At 40.3% G+C, this 24,643-nt stretch overlaps 1 protein-coding gene across 1 annotated transcript; it reads right to left on the minus strand.

The window, feature by feature from the left end:
* Positions 1 to 3,493: 3,493 nt before the first annotated feature.
* On the minus strand, positions 3,494 to 5,241 carry LOC125553331 (AT-hook motif nuclear-localized protein 20-like). Its single transcript, XM_048717133.1, has 2 exons — positions 5,004 to 5,241; positions 3,494 to 4,804 (listed from the first exon to the last, which is right to left on the minus strand). Exon 2 carries the CDS (start codon positions 4,678 to 4,680, stop codon positions 3,823 to 3,825), a length of 858 nt encoding a protein of 285 aa, XP_048573090.1. The 5' UTR covers positions 4,681 to 4,804; positions 5,004 to 5,241; the 3' UTR covers positions 3,494 to 3,822.
* Positions 5,242 to 24,643: the final 19,402 nt, after the last annotated feature.

Genomic DNA, 24,643 nt, shown 5'->3' on the forward strand with positions numbered 1-24,643 from the left:
TTCAAAAACATGTATTAGAAAGAAAATGCTAATCATGCATTTAAAAATGTTGAACGTATACAAAAATATTTTTAATGTATATGAAAACTGTACAACATGTATTAAAAAAAGTAGACATCCAAATATACATATAAAAGAAATGTGAACCATGTATTATTGTATTTACAAAATATTAAATGTGTATCAGAAAATGCTCCAGATATATTAAAAAATGTAGAGGACGTTGAAAAAATTGAACAGAGAAAAATAATTTTTATAGGTTGGTCATGATTAAAAGAATGTTAATCAAGGATTTATTGAATTTTAAGTATCTATAAAAATGTTCCAATGAATAGGAAAAATGTAGACCATGTACTATAAACAATGAACATAAAACATAAAATTTAGAAAATGTTCATCATGTATCCTGGACATAAAACAAAGAAAACCAGTGAAAATATCTATCCTGGACTAGCCGCTTCACATGGAGGGCTCACCTATCTAAGCACTACACACAACAGAGGCCCATTGGGCGAAATTTGCGCTCTCTCTCTATATATTAATGCCTTTATTGTTTTTCTCAAAAACTTTATTTCCACATTGCAAAAAAGGGGAAAAAGTGTGCATATAAAATTTACATGTATAATATGTAAGTATGACATTTCATAGCAGTATTTTTTTAAATGTGGCATAAATGACAAATACGTATATAAATTGGCCTTTTTCTAGGACAGAAATTCGGGTTTTACCGATCACCATATCATTTAATGAAAGTTTACAAGTATGTACTGAACATGTATACAATTTCAAAGAAAAATATTTGAATTTGTTTGAAAGTTTAAATATCATATTCGATTGTTAAAATACCGGGCTCCATGGAGTTTCGGAGCCAAAAATCCGCACTCCTACTATTTTTCTTTTGAGGCCTACTAGTGAGTTGCCCGTGAGGTGTGAGAGATATCATTACAACACAATATTGATACAATTACGCCGTGACTGGTAGTTCAACTAATTGAAAAAAAAAATGTAAATCATACCAGCATAGCGCTCCAATATGTGGACATAACATATTACATGCATGTGTGAACCTTGAGAACATTTTTTTGGGTGTTGTGTTCCTCCACAAAGATGCATGCAATTTAAGAAGTGGCAGGTCAGAAGTTTCTTTTGTGAGAAAAAAACATAAGGTAATCCGGTAATTGGCAACACTGTTATTTATTCAAGAGAAGAAAAATATTGGAGCAAGAGCTGCATGGAAGATTCTATAATAGAGAAGTGCGTGAAGAGATATGGCAAATGATACATATTGGCTGATCGATCCCGCGCGGTTAGATTGGCCGAGATTGTGAATGGTGTATTAAGCCTCTGTTTAACTTAAAGGGTGTATTAAGCTTAGTATTGGAAACCCTTGCAAATATCGCTAAGAAAAACCATACAAATAATTGAAATATAACCAAAATGGCTGCAGCCGTCTATTAATGTTAATCATTCAAATAACAAATCCAGGGTATCTCTCTCTTTCTCTCTGCATGTATATATATGCATGAGCGTACGTGCAAGTTGTAAACACTAGAATAATGGAAGCACTCACACACACACACACACACACACACACACACACACACACACACACACACACACACACACACACACACACACACACACACAAAAAGAATAATGGAAGCACGCACACATATATCTGAGTTCAAAAGTACGGGTACCCCCCCAAAAAATAAAGAGTTCAAAGTACGGGCATGCACCTCTAATTGCCGGCCAGCATATCGATCGGTCCCCTAGCTAAGCTAACTAGCTGTTCCATTCAGCAAAATCAACACCAATGTGCACTAGGATCAATTTGCTTTTGGGTTTAAATTTAAAATTTAAAATCCAAGGGAACAGCTGCTATAGCTAGCTACTCGATCAGCCTTTTTCATATCGATCTGTCCGTTGCAAGCACGCGAGGGGAGACGAACGAATATTGGACCACGCCACGCCATTGTATACTCTACTCATCACAAGTCTCATACCACTATGTTGACTCGTCGCCTTATTTCTACAACATATTTTAGAAAGTACTATACACTGTACTGTACTATACCTTTTGTTGGACTTCTTTTGACTATCCAACTTAATGCTTTGAACAATAATTAGTCTAGCTAGCAGTATAATTTATGTCACATGAAATAGCCACCGTCAAATAAGTATTTCAAAATACTTCCGTATGACTACAGTTTTGCAACCACTGACTGAACATTGCATGGGAGATTCATGGTTAAAATATGAATTTGGACACTCAAACTACGCCTCATGTTTTGGAAGGGATGGGGTACTACACTCAACACTGCTCTCTTCTGGTTATTACTCCCTCTGTTCCTAAATATAAGTCTTTTTAGAGATTTCACTACAGACTACATACGGAGCAAAATGAGTGAATCTACACTCTAAAGTATGTTTATATACATCCGTACATAGTTCGTAGTGGAATCTATAAAAAATACTTATATTTAACGAAGGGAGTACTTGAGTAATTCCGAATGCAAATGGTCAATAGAACTTTTGAAGTTTTGCTACAGATATCTTCTGTCTCATAAGTTCAGCATATACAATTGAACTACACAATATGGTTAGTTATTAAGCTATATATATTGTATTGCCAAACCATGAAAGTAGATGTGTCCCTAAACTTTGAACTCGGCTTGTTTTCACTTTTTTTTTTGTATTTTCCTTGTAAATGTCAGTTCGACAAATCACAAAGCAAAAACTGAATCAAGTTAAACATGTTATGATTTTTTTCCTAAACAAGAAAGCTATATAATGAATGCACTAAATTTAAATCCCTAATACAAAACAAAAAAGACATTCTTTTGATGCTACAACCATAGATAACTAATATTTTTTTCAGAAAGGTTGATAGCGCACCTGGCCTCTATATTAGTTGATGCCGAGCGAACCGTCTTACAAAACATAAAGAAAAAAGAACCAAGATAATCCAATATGGATCTTCCTCGCAACAAGATATCCACAATCCACCACAAACCCCATGACATGTGATGGAATTATGCTATATTCATATGTTTTAGGGGATCATGCGACTCAAAAAGGCATATAAACCTGATGAAATGACCACACATGGCCAACCTCATGCACTCATGGCAACATCAACTTGTCAAAACAGTGCTAGCAATGGGGAATGAAATTCATGTAACCAAAGGATGAGCAGTGTCCATCGAGTAAAATTTGCTAAAAAAATGACTCGAGTAAAGTTTAGTTTAGTTAGGGGGGAGATTAAATTTCATAAATATATTGACATTGGTCTATTGGACCAAGCAAAACTAATTAATCTTGCAACATCATTGCGAGAAATGTGGAATTCATTGTCAATATTTCTCAGCAATGTCAGGCTCTTGTGCTCATAGAATTGCAATGGCATGAAACGAGCTATGTATACATATTCATCATTCCTTCTCCCCACCTAAATATCTAGTTAAGTTGAAGGAACTTTGTGAAGTATGTAGGATATATATGCACACAATAATCTGAGAGATGGAGTATATAAGAGTCATACAATCACTAACATATTTGCAGGCAGTAAAAGGAGCTAATTTATAATTCCTCATACATCTGTAACTCCAGATGTTTTTTCACAGATAAGCAAAGCAAATTAAGCAGAGATTCTAGTTAATTACCAGCTGCTAGATGTATATATATGCAATGCAATTCTCTAGTTATTGGTATGACGATGGATTTCGTTGAAGATCTGATCTTGATGCTTGGAGGCGTTGACACATGGACGAGCTGCTCCTGAAGTCCTGACTGCTTGATGCTATCTAGCTAGGTAGGTAGCTAGTAGGGCGGCCGTGCATGCGCCGCCCATTCCGGCGCCGCGTGCCCGCCACCTCCCGGCATCAGGTTCGGCGGCACGCCGTACATCGGCATCCCCGCCGCGGAGGGGTCGCCGGCCATCATAGGAGGAAGAGGAGCACCTGCGCCGGGGGCGCCGTGCCTGCGGGCGGCCTCCAGCTGGTGGTGATCCTCCTCGGCGTCGTCCAGCGGCAGCCGCTCGTAGGTGGCGTTGGCGAAGGTGGACGCGATCACCATGACGGGCCCAGCCGCGGTGAGCGCGCCCACGACGCTGCCCCCGACCACCTGGCCCTGGCCGCCTGCGAGGTAGACGGTGAGGCCCGTGGAGCCCGGCGGTGAGGGCCCGGGGAGGAAGGTGCCGGTGAGGGAGAGTATCTCGAATCTTCCGCGGAGAGCGACGACGGCGCCAGGAGCGGAGGGCTGGCGCAGGGCGACGTCGGCGACGGTGCCGGCGCCGCTGAGCACGCAGACGCCGCGCTGCCTGCGGCGGGAGAAGTGGGCGATGGACTCGGCGACGTCGGCGCCGCCGGCCACCTCCATGACGTGGCTGCGCAGCGCGTTGGGGCTGTCGCGCGTGACGAAGATGGGCGGCTTGGGCTTGTTCTTGGAGCCCGGGGGGCGGCCGCGCGGGCGCCGGTTGGCCGGCACCACCACCGCGCCCTCCTTGGGCTCGTCGTCCTGCTCCTGCCCGCTCCCTCCGCCGCTGTGGCTGCTCTCCCCGTCCACCTTGGGCGCCGCCATGGCGTCCTCCAGCTGCTGCTGCTGGTTGTGGTTGCTGGCGAGGCCTGATGCAGGCGGCGCCTCCGTCAGCCGGCCTTCGTCCCACCACCTGTTGGCCATCTCCACCTAACCTAACTGATCTGTGCTACCTAGCTTGCTTCCTTTCTTGATATGCTCTTCTTTCTTGGTGGCTAGCAAGCTTTCTTGATTAATTACTTGTCTTCTTCGCCATGATGCCCTGGATCTGCATACAAATGAAATGAAGATGAGAGATCGAAATCGAATCGAAGGAACTAGCAACAACCATACATGTGATAGATGCTTGTTTACAGAATTAAGAACCAGCTCCTAGCTTGTTATCTTTTGATTTCATGAGCAAGAAGAGGATGCATGGAACTAAAGGGGCTAGCTAGCTAGGAGATGAAGAGGAAATATATGAGTACCTTGTGCGCCATGAAATTGCAGCTAATCAAACCAGATAGGGTGGAGAATTAGCTAGATCCCCATCGATGGATCGATCTAGTATGAGATTTTGGCCGCTCCTTCTTTTTGTTGGTGTGCACTAGCTGAGGCCTCAGCGAGTGTGTGGTGTATATATGGAGGATCCAGAAAGCTAGCTAGCTAGAGGGTAGAAGAAGAGGGGGAGGAAGACTTGCTTGCTGCAAGCTGAGTAAGCAAGCTTTGTCATGGAGAGGGATGCATGAGGTGTGTTAACGTTGATGGGTACCTTCTAGTTGTACTTGTTCCACACCTGCCTCCAAGCTAATTCACTTCACTATAGTTATATAAAAATATTAACTTCACTATAGATCGATCGATACGTATGTATACTAGTACTAAAGCAGCATGTGTACATGGCATTTGTTCTTCTTACATAGAGAAAATTATGGCTAAGTGCACCCCTATTACTTGGTTTACCTATATTTTACGGTGGGTAACGTGGTGGGGAGTACAACTCCCAGATACAAAAAAAAAATACTTTGTATGATTGCATGGACCACTATTGGTACCATTTGTTTAGCTGCCTACATGTGTGTATACTTAAAAATGAGTCACCCTTCTACCATCAAATGTGGATTGGCATACATTACCAGCCCCACCAACCGGTTTATTCATGTTAAATTAATTCAAGGTATACTTTTCAACGCCGTGATTTTGAATACATAGCCTTACACCGAATTTTTATATAAAAATGAAAATGACCGTCGATCGAAGTAGAAAAAAAATCTATGGTGTATGCACAAAAATCTACTACAGGGTGATTTTGAATACGTTGCCTCCACTGATTTGTATAAAAAAATGACAATGATTGTTGATCGAACTAGAAAAATCTACGGTATATACACAAAGATCTACGGTGGGTCTTGTCAAGATCTTCTACGTGACAAGTATGTGGGCTCTAAGGCACTCTTTTTTTTTAAAACGTAGACGTTAGGAGCGTCCGGCCTTAAATTAATAAAGCCCACATCGGAACAGGCAAAGTAGCTAACCGCGGACATAACATGTTCGAGACAAAAGCCAGGGCTACGCGACTCTAAGGCACTCTCGCCAGGCCCAGTGGAAACTTGATGATTCACACTACTTCTCGTTTGATTGGGTGAAGAGAGGTAATTTATCTTTCGTTTTGCAACCTTAAGCCTCACACATAAGATTTTAAGAAGGCCAGTGTTGGGAAAATATCCCACTTCGTGAGCGGTTCCCATTGGGGTTTTCATGTTGTATGTATAAGCATGTTACAATTGCGAAAGTCTTATGTATTCCACCGGCAGATGTGGCATCAAGGCTCTATCAAACTGGCCCATGGCTAGTAGAACAGTTCCATTATTAGATCAAGGTATTTTTATAGCTACCGCTAAGTATATACTTCAAAATAAACCATCCTACCATCAAATGTGGATTGACATATATTACCAACCCAACCAACCGCTTTATTTATGTTACATATAACATATACTTCTCAATGTCGTGATCTGTATAGGAAAAATGAAAATAGTCATCGATCCAAGTAAATGATAGAATGGAAGCGGTTTAGGAGCACTCGCCCCCCCCCCCCCCCCCCCCCCCCCCCCCCCCCGGTATATTCAAAAATAGTTTAGTAATTAAAAAAAGGTCAAAAAATCCTCGAACTATTTTGGAATCAAATATGACCAGGTATTATACTCGTATAAAAAGTTTGGCCAAGGAATGATTCCCGTTGACTTCAGGCAAAAAAACAAATTTATGGCGACAATATAGCATAAATAGTTCTATCGTTTTTTTGGCAAATCTTTGACCCCTGGTACAATGAAAGTCATTCCATGTTTAATCTTTTTATACGAGTGCACTACTTGGTCATATTTGATTCCATAAAAAGTTTTGGGATTTTTTGACATTTTTCTAATTACAAAAATATTTTTGAATATAGGGGGTGTGGCACCCGAGTGCTCCTATGTATTTTCGATGATACAATGGCCAACTTCTTTTCCGACAAACATGAGATTAAACCACCAACCTTTCTATTAGTCGGTGCACGGAGCAATGTATTCATTAATTGGAAGTGCGTTAGAGGGAACACATCACACTATGTAGTATAGCAATAGAGTATCAACGTATATACAACTCACGCGTCAGAACTTTGATTGATTATAAATGACACAGACATGCAATGCCAGGTTATTTCATATGTCTTAATTAATTAATTATACATGAAAGACCATTATTTGGTGTGGTGTTGGTGGGGCCGATTATACTATATATATATAGTTTACAATGGGACGAGTGCATTTAGGCTGGGTAGGAGGGAGTATGTTGGAGATTAGGGCTCCTTGCAAGAACGCATGCACGCTCTACATTTATTTTTCGTTGCATGCCTGCTGGCGTAGGTAGGTATACGTAGTTTGATTTATCTTCTTCCACCTATCTGGGCTATGTGCGAATGGACAGCTGTCACTTACGTATTTGCTAGGTGCAAAATGCCAGGGTTTTCCAATTACAAATACTATTGCAGATGTGTGTCAAAGATTTTTGAACTGGTTAATGTACTTTACATAAAACCATGCATTTCTTTCTTTTGACTTCCCATGTTCATGTGTAACATGTTTTTTTAGAAACACTATACAAACACAGACACTCACATACACGCATCTACAAACATTCCTATGAGCACTTTTGAGAGATTGAATCAACAAAATTTGAGATTAACGAAGTGGCCAGAGGCACCTTGTAGTTGGCAAGAACATCATCTTGTACATAGCCAGAATGCCTGAAATAAACTTAAAATAATGTGATCACCCATGCCAAGTCCAGGACTTCAACTCAGTGGTTCCTCTACAAGAAACATAACCATCTGAGCTACACTCAATTCGATGCATACATCATGTTGATGTAAGCTCTTGTTGATGACTATCTGTATACAGATGCGTCGTAAGTCCTTAAAAGGGGTTTTCAATAAGTTATATTTATTTATTAACTTGAAATATCACATCAAGGAGATATGATCGGAAAGAGTTACACGTGCATAACTGGAAATACTACTACTAATATATATAGTAGAAGTGACTTGCATTATGCATTATGCCTTTGTTATGTAAAAATAATCATGTGGTCGTATGATTTACTGTTGTTGATTAAATCGTTCGGACACTTCCAAAGTTCGTCCTACTTGTTAATTAAATAAACTAATCCCCTGATTAGACTAAGTACGGTTCCCAATAGCCAGGGCTGATCCTCTGTACATTATGGCTACCATACTGTCGTGTACCAGTACCACCCACATGGATGTTTCTTGTCAACCATTCAAGATCACTTTTAGTTGGGAAGAAAAATAATCAAAATCACCTATCGACGTCACTCACTAGTTCGACTGACGACTCTGTGACGACATGTGTCAAAAGATGTGTAAATTTGTGTCTCTTGGAGGAGGTTACGTTCATTGAGAGTTTACTAATTGTTAAAGATACACTTATTATTGGTTGTAATTGTTTTGCTTTCTCTTCCATGAGTTTTACGCTACCATTCATTCGAACTCCTCTCTTCTCCTCTGGTACCGTCGTTGCATCTTGATCATGCCAACGTTGCACCGTTCACTTTTATCCTTGGCAAATACAGAGTAAACCTATGATCAACCTATATATTACACATTATTATTGCCATCAACTTGAACTGTAGCTAGAGTTACATCAACACAATCATTCACCCTCTGTTCCATTGTAATAACCCTCGATCTTGCAAGTAGTGGTCATCCTTAGGATCTAGAGGGGGGAGTATAGAATCAACTGATATTACTATACCAACATGATCTTGATTTTCTCTCCAGTAATTAATTAATAATATACTAAATATAATCTAAAATGTAAGTCAGTGTAGAAGTTTCCAGTCAAACGTTTTTAATTTGACAACCTAGTAAAAAGGAAAAAGTAGTAGCATCTAAAACACCAAATTAATGCTACTAAACTCATGACTAAATATGCTTTTGCAATTATTTTTATGTGATCTACATGTTTGGAGACTACAATATACCCTGGAAATCTTGCATTTTAGAGGGAACAAACATAAATATCAGAGTAGCTAGGGCTTTCGAAGAGCAAACCAAAATCCAGGTTCCCATGCCAGACACCTAACACGATCGATGATATAGAGTCTAATAATGAGAATTGGCGGGCTCGCCAATAAAGAAAAGGAAATATGAATTAGCTACTATATATCTTCTAATGGCATGGGGGCTTGGGCTCTAGTGATGTTACATGAACATGCAAGTCTCAATTGGCTTTGATCCCCGGTTACTTTAAAGTACTGAGAAGTAGTGATGAGATTCCATTTGGCTCTATTAGTGGTGGTCCTAAGCACAAGTTGCCAAGTAACACTACTAGTGTACTCACTGATCCACTACGTACTAACCAGGCAACTACTAATCAAAGATCGATTATCCTGGCCGTCATCGTCATGCATGGTTTGTTTATGTAATCAATCCTGCTGGTTGGTTAATTTAGAGTAAGCTTTGCTCCTTAACTCGACACGTGTACCCGATCATGCTAAAAGCAACACAACTTGCTAGAAGAACAGCTTACCCATCCTCTCTTTATTCTTCTGTTGCGGGTTACCCATTCTCCTTTTAACATGTTCTAGAACAAGTAGACGACAACGTAATCCTAGTTGTCCATATGTATGGGTAGATGGGAGGAGAAAAAAAATATGTTTGGTCTCTCAATTATTGCAAAAGTTTAAATTAATTTCATTACGGAAAACTTCCGGTCTCTCCGCTTGATTTGAAAAGGCAAAGGTCATATATTAAGTAGCACAGACAATGACCAAAACACCCGTACAAAAATTGAAAAATGCATTCATGTTTTTGGGGTGATCAAGTCTTCTTCCTCCTACATCCATCAACGACACGCTCTGAGCAAAGCTCGTTGCCATTTCTGGCCTCCGTCTCAATAGTGCAAACTTTTATAAACTTGTGATCTTGTAGAAGCGGCAACAGAAAGTTGCCGGTGTAGAATATAACATGTCGGTGGCCCCAAAGAAGAAAATGCCAAAGAGGGCATGCAGAACGCCCTAGGGCCGGCCATATGAAGTCAGGAACACACATGACCAAGGTTGGCCAAACCTTTGTCGGTCGAAATTGGAGACGGAGAACCAACACATGACCACATTGTTTGCTACACATGGCTGCCCCATTGAGACAAATCCGTAAATGAAGAAAACAAACCTTGAGAATGTGAAGAACCGCCACTGACACAAGGGCGCGACAGAGAGACCTTATTCCACACCGACGGCAACTCCATCATATTACCACTGCCGATCAAAGACTTTACTCCGATCCTAACTCTACCACCAAGGCACTAACGGTCAGTTTGGTTTGTATCCTCATCAAATCTTGCCTGGCCTGGAAGTGTGCCTGAGTTTCAGGGATGGTTGTTTTGTTCCTGCCCTAGGAAAAGGAAAGGTTGTCTGGCCTGAATTCCTTGTACCATGACTAGCCTGGCCCAGGCGACCCAGTTCGGATGCCTGGACGAGCGCCACAAGGCTAATAGCAGCTTGGCTGGGATACTAGACCAAACAATGGCCCCACCAAGCTTATTAATGGAACGTCAATGCTCTTGCCTTTGAGGCACCGACCACTAGTAGAAAAGGGTCAAATGTGAATCACATTAGTGCCGATTTGAATTTGAGCCGGCACTAATGTGACCATTAGTGTCGGTTCCAATGGCTAGGCGGGCGGACATCATTAGTAACGGTTTGTGGGCATCCTTTAGTACCGGTTCATGCCACGAACCGGTACTAATAAGGCCAGTGCGGCTGTGGTCAGGCTGGGGCCCCCACGAAGACCTTTAGTACCGGTTCGTGGCATGAACCGGTACTAGAGTTTCTTCGTAAGCTGATTTTTAGTCCCACCTCGCCAAGAGAGAGGTAGTATGAGCGGTTTATAAGCCGTGAGTGCAGAGACAATGACGAAGAGGCGCAATGCTCACCTGCATGTTGATTAGCTTCAAGCCTTTCGAAATAGCATAGATTGCATTGAGCTATGTGCAGTGCAGTCTACACTATTCCAAAAGGCTTGAAGCAAATTAACCAGCATTGCATCTCTTTTTTATTTTTAATAACTTATTTGAACTCTGGACTTCTTGTGTTCAGTATGCAGCATTCAAAGTGACGTCATCAATTTCCAACATGTTCTGACATCATTTGTTGTTTTTCAGTTATTTACCGAATTGTTTAAAGAGCTAAATGACCGTGAAATTGAAAATCACTACAAAATGAACTATGAAAATGCTGAAATTTAGCATGGTATCATCATTTCACCCGCATAGCATGTGCAAAAGAGTAGAGAGGGTCACGGCAAAAACTGGACGCACTTCATGTACAAACTAGACAATCTCTTTCGGAGTATCAGGGTTTCGGACGAGAACTCATCTGTTACACGGGCACTTCAATGTTTTTTAAACTTATTTGAACTCCGGACTTCTTTTGCGTTCAGTATGAAGCATTCAAAGCGACGTCATCAATTTCCAACATGTTCGGACATCATTTGTTGTTTTTCAGTCATTTACCTAATTGTTTAGAGAGCTAAATGACCGTGAAATTGAAAATCACTACAAAATGAACTGTGAAAATGTTGAAACTTGGCATGGTATCATCATTTCAACCGCATAGCATGTGCGAAAGAGTAGAGAGGGTCACGGCAAAAACTGGACGCACTTCGTGTACAAACTGGACAATCTTTTTCGGAGTATCAGAGTTTCGGACGAGAACTCATCTGTTACACGGGCACTTCAATGTTTTTAAACTTATTTGAACTCCGGACTTCTTTTGCGTTCAGTATGCAGCATTCAAAGCAACGTCATCAATTTCCAACATGTTCTGACATCATTTGCTATTTTTCAGTCATTTACCTAATTGTTTAGAGAGCTAAATGACCATGAAATTGAAAATCACTACAAAATGAACTGTGAAAATGTTGAAACTTGGCATGGTATCATCATTTCACCCGCATAGCATGTGCGAAAGAGTAGAGAGGGTCACGGCAAAAACTGGACGCACTTCGTGTACAAACTGGACAATCTCTTTCGGAGTATCTGGGTTTCGGACGAGAACTCATCTGTTACACGGGCACTTCAATGTTTTTTAAACTTATTTGAACTCCGGACTTCTTTTGCGTTCAGTATGAAGCATTCAAAGCGACGTCATCAATTTCCAACATGTTCGGACATCATTTGTTGTTTTTCAGTCATTTACCTAATTGTTTAGAGAGCTAAATGACCGTGAAATTGAAAATCACTACAAAATGAACTGTGAAAATGTTGAAACTTGGCATGGTATCATTATTTCACCCGCATAGCATGTGCGAAAGAGTAGAGAGGGTCACGGCAAAAATTGGACGCACTTCGTGTACAAAGTGGACAATCTCTTTCGGAGTATTAGAGTTTCGGACGAGAACTCATCTGTTACACTGGCACTTCATTTTTTAAACTTATTATAACTCCAGACTTTTTGTGCATTCAGTATGCACCATTCAAAGCCATGCCATCAACTTTCAACCATCAACTTGGCATGGTATATAAAAATAAATGAATAGAAGAAAATAAATAAAGCAGAAAAGAAAAAAACAGAAAAGAAAAAATATAGCAGAAAAGAAAAAAAACTGTAGCAGAAAAGAAAAAAAACTATATAAAAAACTACTCAGAAATAAATAGAAGAAAATAAATATAGCAGAAAAGAAAAAACTACTCAGCAATAAATAGAAGAAAAAATAAAGCAGAAAAGAAAAAAACTATATAAAAAATTTGGGGCGCTGCCCTGTGGGCCTGCTAGACCACGGGCGTGCAATTTCAGACGCACAAGGCCCAGCAGACTCACAGGGCAGCGCGCCGTAGTTAGGACCAAAAGCCTGCTTTATAGAGGAGTTCGAAATGGCAGCCGCGGCTGGGTTTATAAACCAGTGCGACTGCCCTTCGCCCGGCGAGGTGGGACTAAACTTTTTGCACCGCGGGTGGCAGCGCACCACCTTTAGTACCGGTTGGTGGCTCCAACCGGTACTAAAGGGTGCTCTTCCCGCCTCTTGGCCTGGCCAAAGTTGGCCTTTAGTATCGGTTGGTGGCTCCAACCGGTACTAAAGGCCTCTCCTATATATACAACACTTATGAAAATTTTCAGTTAGATCATGTTCGTCTTCGTCGCCGCCCCCGCCCCCGCCCCGTATCGCGCCCCATCCCCGTCGCCGTCGTCGCGCCCCGGCCGTCCCCGCCCCCGTCGCGTCGTCCCCGTCGTTGTCGTCTCGCGCCGCCGCCCGTATGCCGCCGCCCCCGTCGCGCCGTCCCCGTCGTCGCCGTCTCGCGCCGCCGCCCGTACGCCCCCGCCCCGCTCGTACGTATACACACATACATACACACACACACGCACGCACACATACGCCACATTTTTTTTACTTATTTTCTGTTTTCTGTGTTTAAGATTAATGCATGTCAAATTGTTAATTAGATGAATTACCTAGATAAGAATGTTAAAATGTTAATGTTAGATGAATTAGATAGAGAAGTTAAATATTAATGTCAATTGTTAGATGAATTAGATAGAGAAGTTAAATATTAATGTCAATTGTTAGATGAATTAGCTAGATATTAATTAATTAGGTATATGAGATTATTTGAACTAGTTGAATTAATATAACTAGTTTATTTTTAGTAAATGCTTAGTTGAACTAGCTAGTTGAATTAGTACTAGTTTATTTTTAGTAAGAAAATTTAGGTATATGAGATTTGATGATCTAATTAAAATATTACTATATATAGCTACTTTATATATTTTAGTAAGAAAATTAATAGAACTAGTTTATTTTTAGTAAATTCTTAGTTGAATTAGTTGAATTAATAGAACTAGTTATTTTTATTAAGAAAATTTAGGTATATGAGATTTGATGATCTAATCAAAATATTACTATATAGAACTACCTACTTTATTTTAGTAAGAAATTAATAGAACTAGTTTATTTTTAGTAATGCTTAGTTGAATTAATAGGACTAGTTTATTTAGTTGAATTAATAGAACTAGTAAGTGTTTAATGTTTCACCTATATATGAACATATGTTAGATATTAATGTCAAATGTTAGATGAATTAGATTAAATTATATGTTAGATATATATATAATTTAGTTATATGAGACTTGATTATCTAATTAACATTTTATTATATAGAACTAGCTACCTTATTTTTAGTAAGAAAATTAATAGAACTAGTTTAGTTGAATTAGTTGAATTAATTAGTTGAACTAGTTAGTTGAATTAGTTAAGCTACTTTATTTAGATATATTTTTCGTAAGTGCTTAGTTGAATTAATTAGTTGAACTAGTTGAATTAACAGAATTAGTTGAATTAATAGAACTAATAAGTGTTTAGTGTTTCACCTATGAACATAGGAATGTCGTCTGACGACGAACACGATTTCATTATGTGCGAATACTGCGAAGACCAGCGCGACCTGTGCGGCAGAAATTTTCTAGTTGATGATAGACGCTTCAGCATCAAGCTAGATGAGAACTTCGAAGTGGATACAGTAAGTCACAAGGACAAGTCTTTTTTCGTAATTAAGCATGACTTATGCTTCATTTGCTTCAACTTTTAATTTTAATTTTTCACTATTCTACTAGCGCATCCCCTGCAATGCAAGAATTTTTGTCTTGGATAAGATAGGTTTCAGTCCTAACGAAACTATGGAGGTAAAAAGAGTTTACTTGAAGACCGAGCATGGTTATCATAAAGAACTCATATACTTATTGCAAAAATCTACAAGTTATCAAAGCAAAGTATTACGCGCATGCTCCTAGGGGGATAGATTGGTAGGAAAAGACCATCGCTCGTCCCCGACCGCCACTCATAAGGAAGGCAATGAATAAATAAATCATGCTCCGACTTCATCACATAACGGTTCACCATACGTGCATGCTACGTGAATCACAAACTTCAACACAAGTATTTATCAAATTCACAACTACTCAACTAGCATGACTCTAATATCACCATCTCCATATCTCAAAACAATTATCAAGTATCAAACTTCTCATTGTATTCAACACACTCATAAGAGAATTTTATTATTCTTGAATACCTAGCATATTAGGATTTTAAGCAAATTACCATGCTATTTAAGACTCTCGAAATAATCTAAGTGAAGCATGAGAGTTCATCTATTTATTCAAAATAAAACTACCACCATGCTCTAAAAGATATAAGTGAAGTACTAGAGCAAATGACAAACTACTTCGAGAGATTTAAGTGAAGATCAATGAGTAGTCGAATAATTATGCAACTAAGTGAAGACTCTCTAACATTTAATAATTTCAGTTCTTGGTATTCTATTCAAACAGCAAGCAAAGCAAAATAAAATGATATTCTAAGAATGGCAAACATCATGTGAAAAAGTAAAAACTTAGGATCAACCGAAACTAACCGATAATTGTTGAAGAAGAAAGGTGGGATGCCAACCGAGGCATCCCCAAACTTAGATGCTTGAGACTTCTTGAAATATTATCTTGGGGTGCCTTGGGCTTCCCCAAGCTTGAGCTTTTGTGTCTCCTTAATTCCTCTCATATCACGGTCTCTCTAAATCTCAAAAGCTTCATCCACACAAAACTCAACAAGGACTCGTGAGATAAGTTAGTATAAACATTGCAAAAACCTTATCATACTCTACTGTAGCAAATCACTAAAATTATTATTCAACATTGCATACTAAATGCCTCTGCATATTTAATAGTCCTATCCTCAAATAGAATCATTAAAGAAGCAAACATATGCAAACAATGCAAACATAACAGCAATCTGCCTAAACAGGTAGTCTGTAAAGAATGCTGCCACTCCCTAACTCCAAAAATTATGAAAGAAAATTCCCACTGTAGTAAATTTATCAGAGCTTAATATTCAAAAGGTTTCAACATTTTATCACATTCTGAATTTTCTAGGGAATTATTGCAACAGCGGTAAACTTTTTGTTTTCAAACAGCAACATGTATACTTGTAACATAGGCATAGTAAAGGCTATCAATGCCACTTTTATTGAAATAAAAGATGCAAAACATTTTTCTAAATAACAACAAGCAGATCTTAACAAAATAAATTGACGCTCCAAGAAAAACACATATCATGTGGTAAATAAAAATATAGCTCCAAGTAAAGTTACCGATGAACGAAAACGAAAGAGGGGATGTCTTCCGGGGCATCCCCAAGCTTAGGCTCTTGGTTGTCCTTGAATATTACCTTGGGGTACCTTGGGCATCCCCAATCTTAGGCTCTTGCCACTCCTTATTCCATAGTCCATCGAATCTTTACCCAAAAATTGAAAACTTCACAACACAAAACTTAACAGAAAACTCGTAAGCTCCGTTAGTATAAGAAAGTAAATCACCACTTCAAGGTACTGTAATGAACTCATTCTTTATTTATATTGGTGTTAAACCTACTGTATTCCAACTTCTCTATGGTTTATAAACTATTTTACTAGCCATAGATTCATCAAAATAAGTAAACAACACATGAAAAACAGAATCTGTCAAAAACAGAACAGTCTGTAGTAATCTGGATCAAACGTATACTTATGGAACTCATAATATTCTCAAATAAATTGATGGACCTGAGGAGTTTATCTATTAATCATCTTAAAAAAGAATTAACTAAATAGCACTCTCCAAATAAAAATGGCAGCAATTCTCGTGAGCGCTAAAGTTTCTGTTTTTGACAGCATGATCAACAAGACTTTCCCCAAGTCTTCCCAAAGGTTCTACTTGGCACAAACACTAATTAAAATCATAAAACCACATCTAAACAGAGGCTAGATGAATTATTTATTACTAAACAGGAACAAAACTCAAGGAACAAAAATAAAATTGGGTTGCCTCCCAACAAGCGCTATCGTTTAACGCCTCTAGCTAGGCATGATAATGACAATGATGCTCACATAAAGGATAAGAATTGAAACATAAAGAGAGTGAAAGGACATGCGGTGCCCCCATGTGTGGTTTTGGTAATTGATGACAATTTCTATGGACTAACGGTTGCCTTGATTTATATTTGAAGCCTTTGTCCATAGGATTGTCTTGAAGTCCATGTGTTGGTTTCAAGGAGTTTATGATGGCCAAAGTGCTTTTCAAGGAATTATCCAAAGATTGGTCATGTGTGAGTTGAGATGGCCAAAGTGATTTTCAAGGGATTATCCAAAGATTGGTCATGTGTGAGTTGAGCTTATTGCAAGCATGTCTTGAAGAAGAAGATTGTGTGATCATTCATGTTTACCTTCAAGACATCATCCAAATGAAGAGAGTTGGAGAGATTCAATGTTGATTAAGACTAAGTCAAGAGTGAATCAAGTTGATCAACTCACAAAGCGTAGAAGAAGTACCGAGAGGGATCAAGTGATCCCATGGTATAGTAAGAATTGTCCATTACGCTTTGTGTACTAACCCATGGTCTACGTGAGAGTTCTTTGTGGGGTTAGGTATGTTTCCATGGTCTTGCGTCAAGAGGAAGATCTCATACAACCCATGGAGGATGACATCAAGTGGTGATCGTCATCAAGTTTGCAGTGTGCAAGTTCAAGTGGAGCAACTCAAAGAGTGGCTCACCCATAATGGAGTATGGGGGAGCAATCAAGCTTGAAGCTTGCCGTCCATTGTGGTGTCAATGGAATTGTGAAGATGTGCCAAAGAGTGGCTTACCCATAGTGGAGTATGGGGAGCAATCAACTAGTCTTCATCGAGCCAACACAATCAAGAAAGGTGGTCCAACTTGAGGAAGTCAAGATCGTCATCATCTAGCTCAACTGGACTATGTGCAAGGCAAAGGCTTGCCCTTGATAGGTTTTCTATTTTACCGGTCTCATAGTGGTAGTTGGGAGACCGGGTTGTAGGATCGATTGCCGTACTATCAAGGGGGGCTCTCTAGGGAGTAGCTTGATCGTATCATTAGTCGAGAGCTCAAACCATTGCATCCTTGCATCATCTTTCTTGGTTCTTGTTTGGTTCCATTTGTGAGTCTTAGATCTTATGGTCATCTTGATGACAAGCTTGAGTTCATCGAAAACGGAGTTCGCATGCATCTTCTATGATGTTTTCGGTGTTGGAGGTTTTATCGGTCTTATCCAAGAAAGGGTTCTCACCATTTTATTATGCTCCTTTTCTCATTTGCTTCTTATTGATATTTCTCTCAATATTGTGTTAGCCCTTGTCGTTAGCTTTCCAACAAACTTGGTTTCGTTGAATTCGGAGCTCGCATGCGAAAGTTGTGGTTGTTTTGATATTGCCTGTTTTACACAGAGAGGTTGTACCGCCCCATGGAGAGGTTGTACCGCTTGACCGGTACAACTGGTGTTTGGAGCGGTTGTACCGCTCCAGAATTGGTCCAGAGGTTGTACCGGTCATGTACCGCTCTACCACCGGACTGGTCTCTGTTGTGGTATGGTTGTTGGCGGTTGTGGGCCGGTTGTACCGCTTATTGCCTGTTACCAGTTGTATCGGTGCTCACAGAGGTTGTACCGCTCCTATGTTGTTCTGTACATAACGGGTAGATTCGTGGGGACCTATTTAAGGGGGTCTTCTTCCCCAATGGTTCCCTATCTCTTGAGCTTGTTTTTGCCCCCATTGTTGACCTTCTTTGAGCTTGCTAACTCTCACTCCCTCCATGGATTCTTGCTAGTTTTTGAGGGAAAAGAGAGAGGGGATCTAGATCCACATTTCCACCAATCACTTTCTCCTCTATGTGAGGGGAACCCTTTGGATCTAGATCTTGGAGTTCTTGGTGTTCTCCGTCTTGTTCTTCCTCTCATTTCCCTCCCTAGCATTAGTTGCTCCGGTGGGATTTGAGAGAGAAGGACTTGGGCACTCCGTGTGCCCTTGCCATTGCATTTGGTGCATCGGTTTGAGTTCTCCATGGTGATACGTGGAAGTGAAGTTTGAGAAGCTTATTACTCTTGGGTGTTTGGGCACCCTAGAGCTTGTTCCTCTTGGGTGCCTTGGCGCCCTAGACGGTTGGTGTTGTTCGGAGCTCAATCATTGTGGTGTAAAGCTCCGGGCAAGCGTCGGGGTCTCCAATTAGGTTGTGGAGATCGCCCCGAGCAATTTGACAGGTACCGGTTACCGCCCCCAAGGGTTGCCAAAGTGTACGGGTTCGGTGACCGCCCCCAAGGGTTGCCATTTGTACGGGTTCGGTGACCGCCCTCAAGGGTCCCTTAGTGGAATCACGACATCTTGCATTGTGCGAGGGCGTGAGGAGATTACGGTGGCCCTAGTGGCTTCTTAGGGAGCATTGTGCCTCCACACCGCTCCAAACGGAGATTAGCATCTGCAAGGGTGTGAACTTCGGGATACATCGTCGTCTCCGCGTGCCTCGGTTATCTCTTACCCGAGCTCTTTACTTATGCACTTTACTTTGTGATAGCCATATTGTTTCTTGTCATATATCTTGCTATCACATAGTTGCTTATCTTGATTAGCATAAGTTGTTGGTGCACATAGGTGAGCCTAGTTGTTTTAGGTTTTGTGCTTGACAAATTAACCGCTAGGTTTATTCCGCATTTGTTTAAGCCTAAATCGTAATTATTTTAAAACGCCTATTCACCCCCCTCTAGGCGACATCCACGATCTTTCAATTGGTATCAGAGCCTCGTCTCTCTTTATTAGGCTTTACCGCCTAGAGAGTAAAGATGTCGACTAGGGGATTAGGATTCTCTGACACTCTTAGTTTCGATGGCACAAATTTTGATGTTTGGGTAATTCGCATGCTTAATCTCTTTAGGGTCATGGACCCAAATTTAGAGCGAATTGTAGATATGGGTTTTTCTCCTTCAAAGGATCCCCAAAGATTATCTTTAGAGGATGAGAAAAACTCTTATCTCAATGCTCAAGCTTCTAATGTGCTTTTCGATGCTTTGAGCGATGTAGTTATATTTCAACTCATGCCGTTCCGGGATGCTCATGAGTTGTGGACGAAGCTTCAAGAAAAATATGGTGTGTCCAAGATTTGTGGGGATGATTGTTCTCCCTCCACCTCCGGTTGTATAGTCTTCTCAACTTCTTCTACTTCACCTACATGTGGTTTGCCACAAGGTAATGATATGGTGAGTAGTGTTGGTCATTGCAATGATGATAGTATGCTTATTGTGGATGATCCTTCATCACTATCTTATTGCAATGCTCCTTCTTTGGGCTTTAACACTTCGAGCACTCGAAATGCTTCATATGCTTGTGTTGATAGTCCTTTCATATCATGTAGAAATTGCTTGACTAAATCTCATGATGATATGTTTACTATGTCTTGTTGCCATGATAAAAATGCATATATGTAACATCCCAAATTTTTAATTTGAAATGTTATACATTAGATCATCATGCATATCATATTTTATTTTGCTTTTGGTTTTGATCCTAGAAAATCCTAAGCGACTCAAGGACCCACGGAGAGAGTTGGGGATTTCGTTATTTACATATTTGAGTTTTCTCAAATTTTGTAAACAGGATCATTTGATTTTATTTATTTTATCATCAATTATTTCTATTACAAAAATATGAGAGAGGGAATAAAATGACTTTCCCAAAATATAGAAATATTGAGGATTTAATAAAAAAAATCAAATAAGATTTATTTCGGAGTTTTTCGGTATTTTTATTTGAATTTAGGAAAAATGCGCGTTTTTCAAAATTGTATTTAGGGCCCAAATAAATGTTCACTTTATCGGTCTTGATTTTAGAAACCCGGGAAAATTTATTTCGTGATTTTTGGAGTCCGTTTATTATTTCTTTTTATTTTTCTTCCGAGCGTAATTATTAAAAAAACGCGGAACCGACTATGGTCCGTACTCGGCCAGGACTCCCCTGGCCGGGGCCTTTATAAGGCGTCGCCCCAGGGACCGAGAGCCCAGCCGCCCAGCCCCCAAACCCTAGCAGCCGCCCCAGCCCCGCCGCCGACTCGCCGGAGCCGCGCGCCGCCCGAGGTTCGCCGCCCTCGAAATCCGTGCCGTTTTAAAAAAAAATTCATTCGTCGTTTTTCTTTTTCGTCGGATTTTCCGCGGTTATTTTCTGATCGCGATTTCTGATCCGATTTTCGTTTTAGTATAACTTTTCGCTCGTTTATCAGAATCAGGCGATTCAAGCGCCTGGAGTTTCGTCTCGAAACCCTCTTTCCGAATAATCAACTTAAACAAGTTTTTGCTACTGTAAAATTTGACTTAGATCCAGATTACTAGAACGAAGTTGTTTTCTTTCACCGTTTGATTTCTTTTGCTTCGTTCGATTTGATTCTTTTGCAAACCAGGGTTCTTAAGTTGAACTTTCTGGTTAGATCTTCTATTTGAGTTTTACCTGTGCATTAGATGAGTACTTATTGTATGCTCGTTGTTTGTCTGCGATGTAGTTATATTTCAACTCATGCCGTTCCGGGATGCTCATGAGTTGTGGACGAAGCTTCAAGAAAAATATGGTGTGTCCAAGATTTGTGGGGATGATTGTTCTCCCTCCACCTCCAGTTGTATAGTCTTCTCAACTTCTTCTGCTTCACCTACATGTGGTTTGCCACAAGGTAATGATATGGTGAGTAGTGTTGGTCATTGCAATGATGATAGTATGCTTATTGTGGATGATCCTTCATCACTATCTTATTGCAATGCTCCTTCTTTGGGCTTTAACACTTCGAGCACTCGAAATGCTTCATATGCTTGTGTTGATAGTCTTTCATATCATGTAGAAATTTCTTGACTAAATCTCATGATGATATGTTTACTATGTCTTGTTGCCATGATAAAAATGCATATATGTAACATCCCAAATTTTAAATTTCGAATGTTATACATTAGATCATCATGCATATCATATTTTATTTTGCTTTTGGTTTTGATCCTAGAAAATCCTAAGCGACTCAAGGACCCACGGAGAGAGTTGGGGATTTGGTTATTTACATATTTGAGTTTTCTCAAATTTTGTAAACAGGATCATTTGATTTGATTTATTTTATCATCAATTATTTCTATTACAAAAATATGAGAGAGGGAATAAAATGACTTTCCCAAAATATAGAAATATTGAGGATTTAATAAAAAAATCAAATAAGATTTATTTCGGAGTTTTTCGGTATTTTTATTTGAATTTGGGAAAAATGCGCGTTTTTCAAAATTGCATTTAGGGCCCAAATAAATGTTCACTTTATCGGGCTTGATTTTAGAAACCCGGGAAAATTTATTTCGTGATTTTTAGAGTCCCTTTAGTATTTCTTTTTATTTTTCTTCCGAGCGTAATTATTAAAAAAATGCGGAACCGACTATGGGCCGTACTCGGCCAGGACTCCCCTGGCCGGGGCCTTTATAAGGCGTCGCCCCGGGGACCGAGAGCCCAGCCGCCCCAGCCCCCAAACCCTAGCAGCCGCCCCAGCCCCGCCGCCGCCGCCCCGCCGCCGACTCGCCGGAGCCGCGCGCCGCCCGAGGTTCGCCGCCCTCGAAATCCGTGCCGTTTAAAAAAAAATTCATTCGTCGTTTTTCTTTTTCGTCGGATTTTCCGCGGTTATTTTCTGATCGCGATTTCTGATCCGATTTTCGTCTTAGTATAACTTTTCGCTCGTTTATCAGAATCAGGCGATTCAAGCGCCTGGAGTTTCGTCTCGAAACCCTCTTTCCGAATAATCAACTTAAACAAGTTTTTTGCTACTGTAAAATTTGACTTAGATCCAGATTACTAGAACGAAGTTGTTTTCTTTCACCGTTTGATTTCTTTTGCTTCGTTCAATTTGATTCTTTTGCAAACCAGGGTTCTTAAGTTGAACTTTCTGGTTAGATCTTCTATTTGAGTTTTACCTGTGCATTAGATGAGTACTTATTGTATGCTCGTTGTTTGTCTGCGATAGAATACCCGGAGTGCGCCGCCTGTTACTTTGAATCTCTAGGTTTCGCAGATCATCAGCAAGGCAAGTAACACTTTGATCATACCTTTTTCTACAACCCAGTTTTATTGCATTAGATCAATCCTCACACATTGCATGATTAGGATCTAATTAAATTGTGGGATGGGAAGTAGATGAGGTAGTACCTATTACCTGTTTATCATCAAACCTTTGGGAGTTACTTCTATGTTTGCTTATTATGCCATGCTATGCTAATAGACGTGGATTGGGTGAGTGATATCCATGACAGGTGTGAGATTGTTAATTAATGGTTTATCTAAGGTGGCAACCTAAACACACATCTGGGTGGATTGAGGCACCTGGGTATTCCAGGACTTGCCTGTTTTTCTTTTGGACCGCCACCCAGGCTCAAAGGGATCATGAGATTATTCATACTAGAAACTTCCATGTGCAGCCACAAGCCATTATGGGCTCTGGCATAGTTGATTAAGTTGTGCGAACTCTTACAGTGGTAGACTAGCAGATGTAGGGGATGTAGGTGGTACGGTCTACCCGATTGTAAGGTGCTAGCGCTTCTGAAAGACTATGTCTCGGTCATCCGTCTTCTCAAACACCATGTAGTGCGAGAAACCAAACGGAGGCGATCGAGTCTTGTGGGGAAAAGTGCGCAAACCTCTGCAGAGTGTAACAAACCAATCATGGTTAGCCGTGTCCCCGGTTATGGACATCTTGAGTATCTAGTACCTGGATTTTCATGTGAATCTCAACATGTTACTCTAAAGTTAATTTTGTTGGGTTAATGATGATGCTTAATTGGGATTGAGAATGCTGTCAACCATTCTCAGTGTTTAACAACCACCTTGATAGTAATTAAATTTATTCCTTTGAAGTAGGGAAAAATTGGCTTTACGCAAAAACTGTAACCATAGAGCTTTCCACCAGCCAAATATGCATATAGTATAGCTGTTGCATTCCATTACTCTCCATGTGTTACCTTGCCAGCATATTCCATGTGCGGACCCGTTTTCGGGCTGCAACGTTAATGTTGCAGACTTTTCAGACGACGATTAAGGAGTTTTAGGGTCGTGGTTCTATACTCAGTGATGCCGTTGGAGTTGATGGACTCACCTATCTTCCAAGCCTTCCGCTGTTATCGTTATTAGATGGCCTTAAGCCATATTTATTGTAATAAGTTCTCCTTTGAGACACTCGATGTAATAAGTGTGTGATTGCTACTCTGCTATAAATCCTTCGAGTACTGTGTGGTGTCAGCATTACTGATCCAGGGATGACACCGGAGCACAGAGATCAGACTGTTTGAGGTCTGGTCGCTACAAAGATGGTATCAGAGCACAAGCTGACTGCAGGACACGACCACTAAGCTAAAGACCTAGATCACTACTCACTGTCTTCTCTTCTGACTTCTCATCTTTTCTACTCTTTAGGATGGCGGATGCAAGGAACAAGTTCACACAACCAGATGAAGATACACCCTTTGGACGCCACTTGAAAAAAAGTCACTAGATACGTGAACATAGGAATACCAAGCTTCACGGGAACCTACAACGCCACTTTACCTGAAGAAGAGCGCTGGATGATTCAAGTTCAAGTTCCAGGAAGGACGTTCATGCCAGTCACTGAACCCATAGAGTTTTCTTTTGATGCACCAACTTGGAATCTAGGAAAGAGTATGGCAGCTCACATCGCCATGGGACGCATTGGCGAAGTCTACCGCAA

This window comes from Triticum urartu, chromosome 4 (genome assembly GCF_003073215.2).
Source record: "Triticum urartu cultivar G1812 chromosome 4, Tu2.1, whole genome shotgun sequence".
NCBI classification, from domain to species: Eukaryota; Viridiplantae; Streptophyta; class Magnoliopsida; order Poales; family Poaceae; genus Triticum; species Triticum urartu.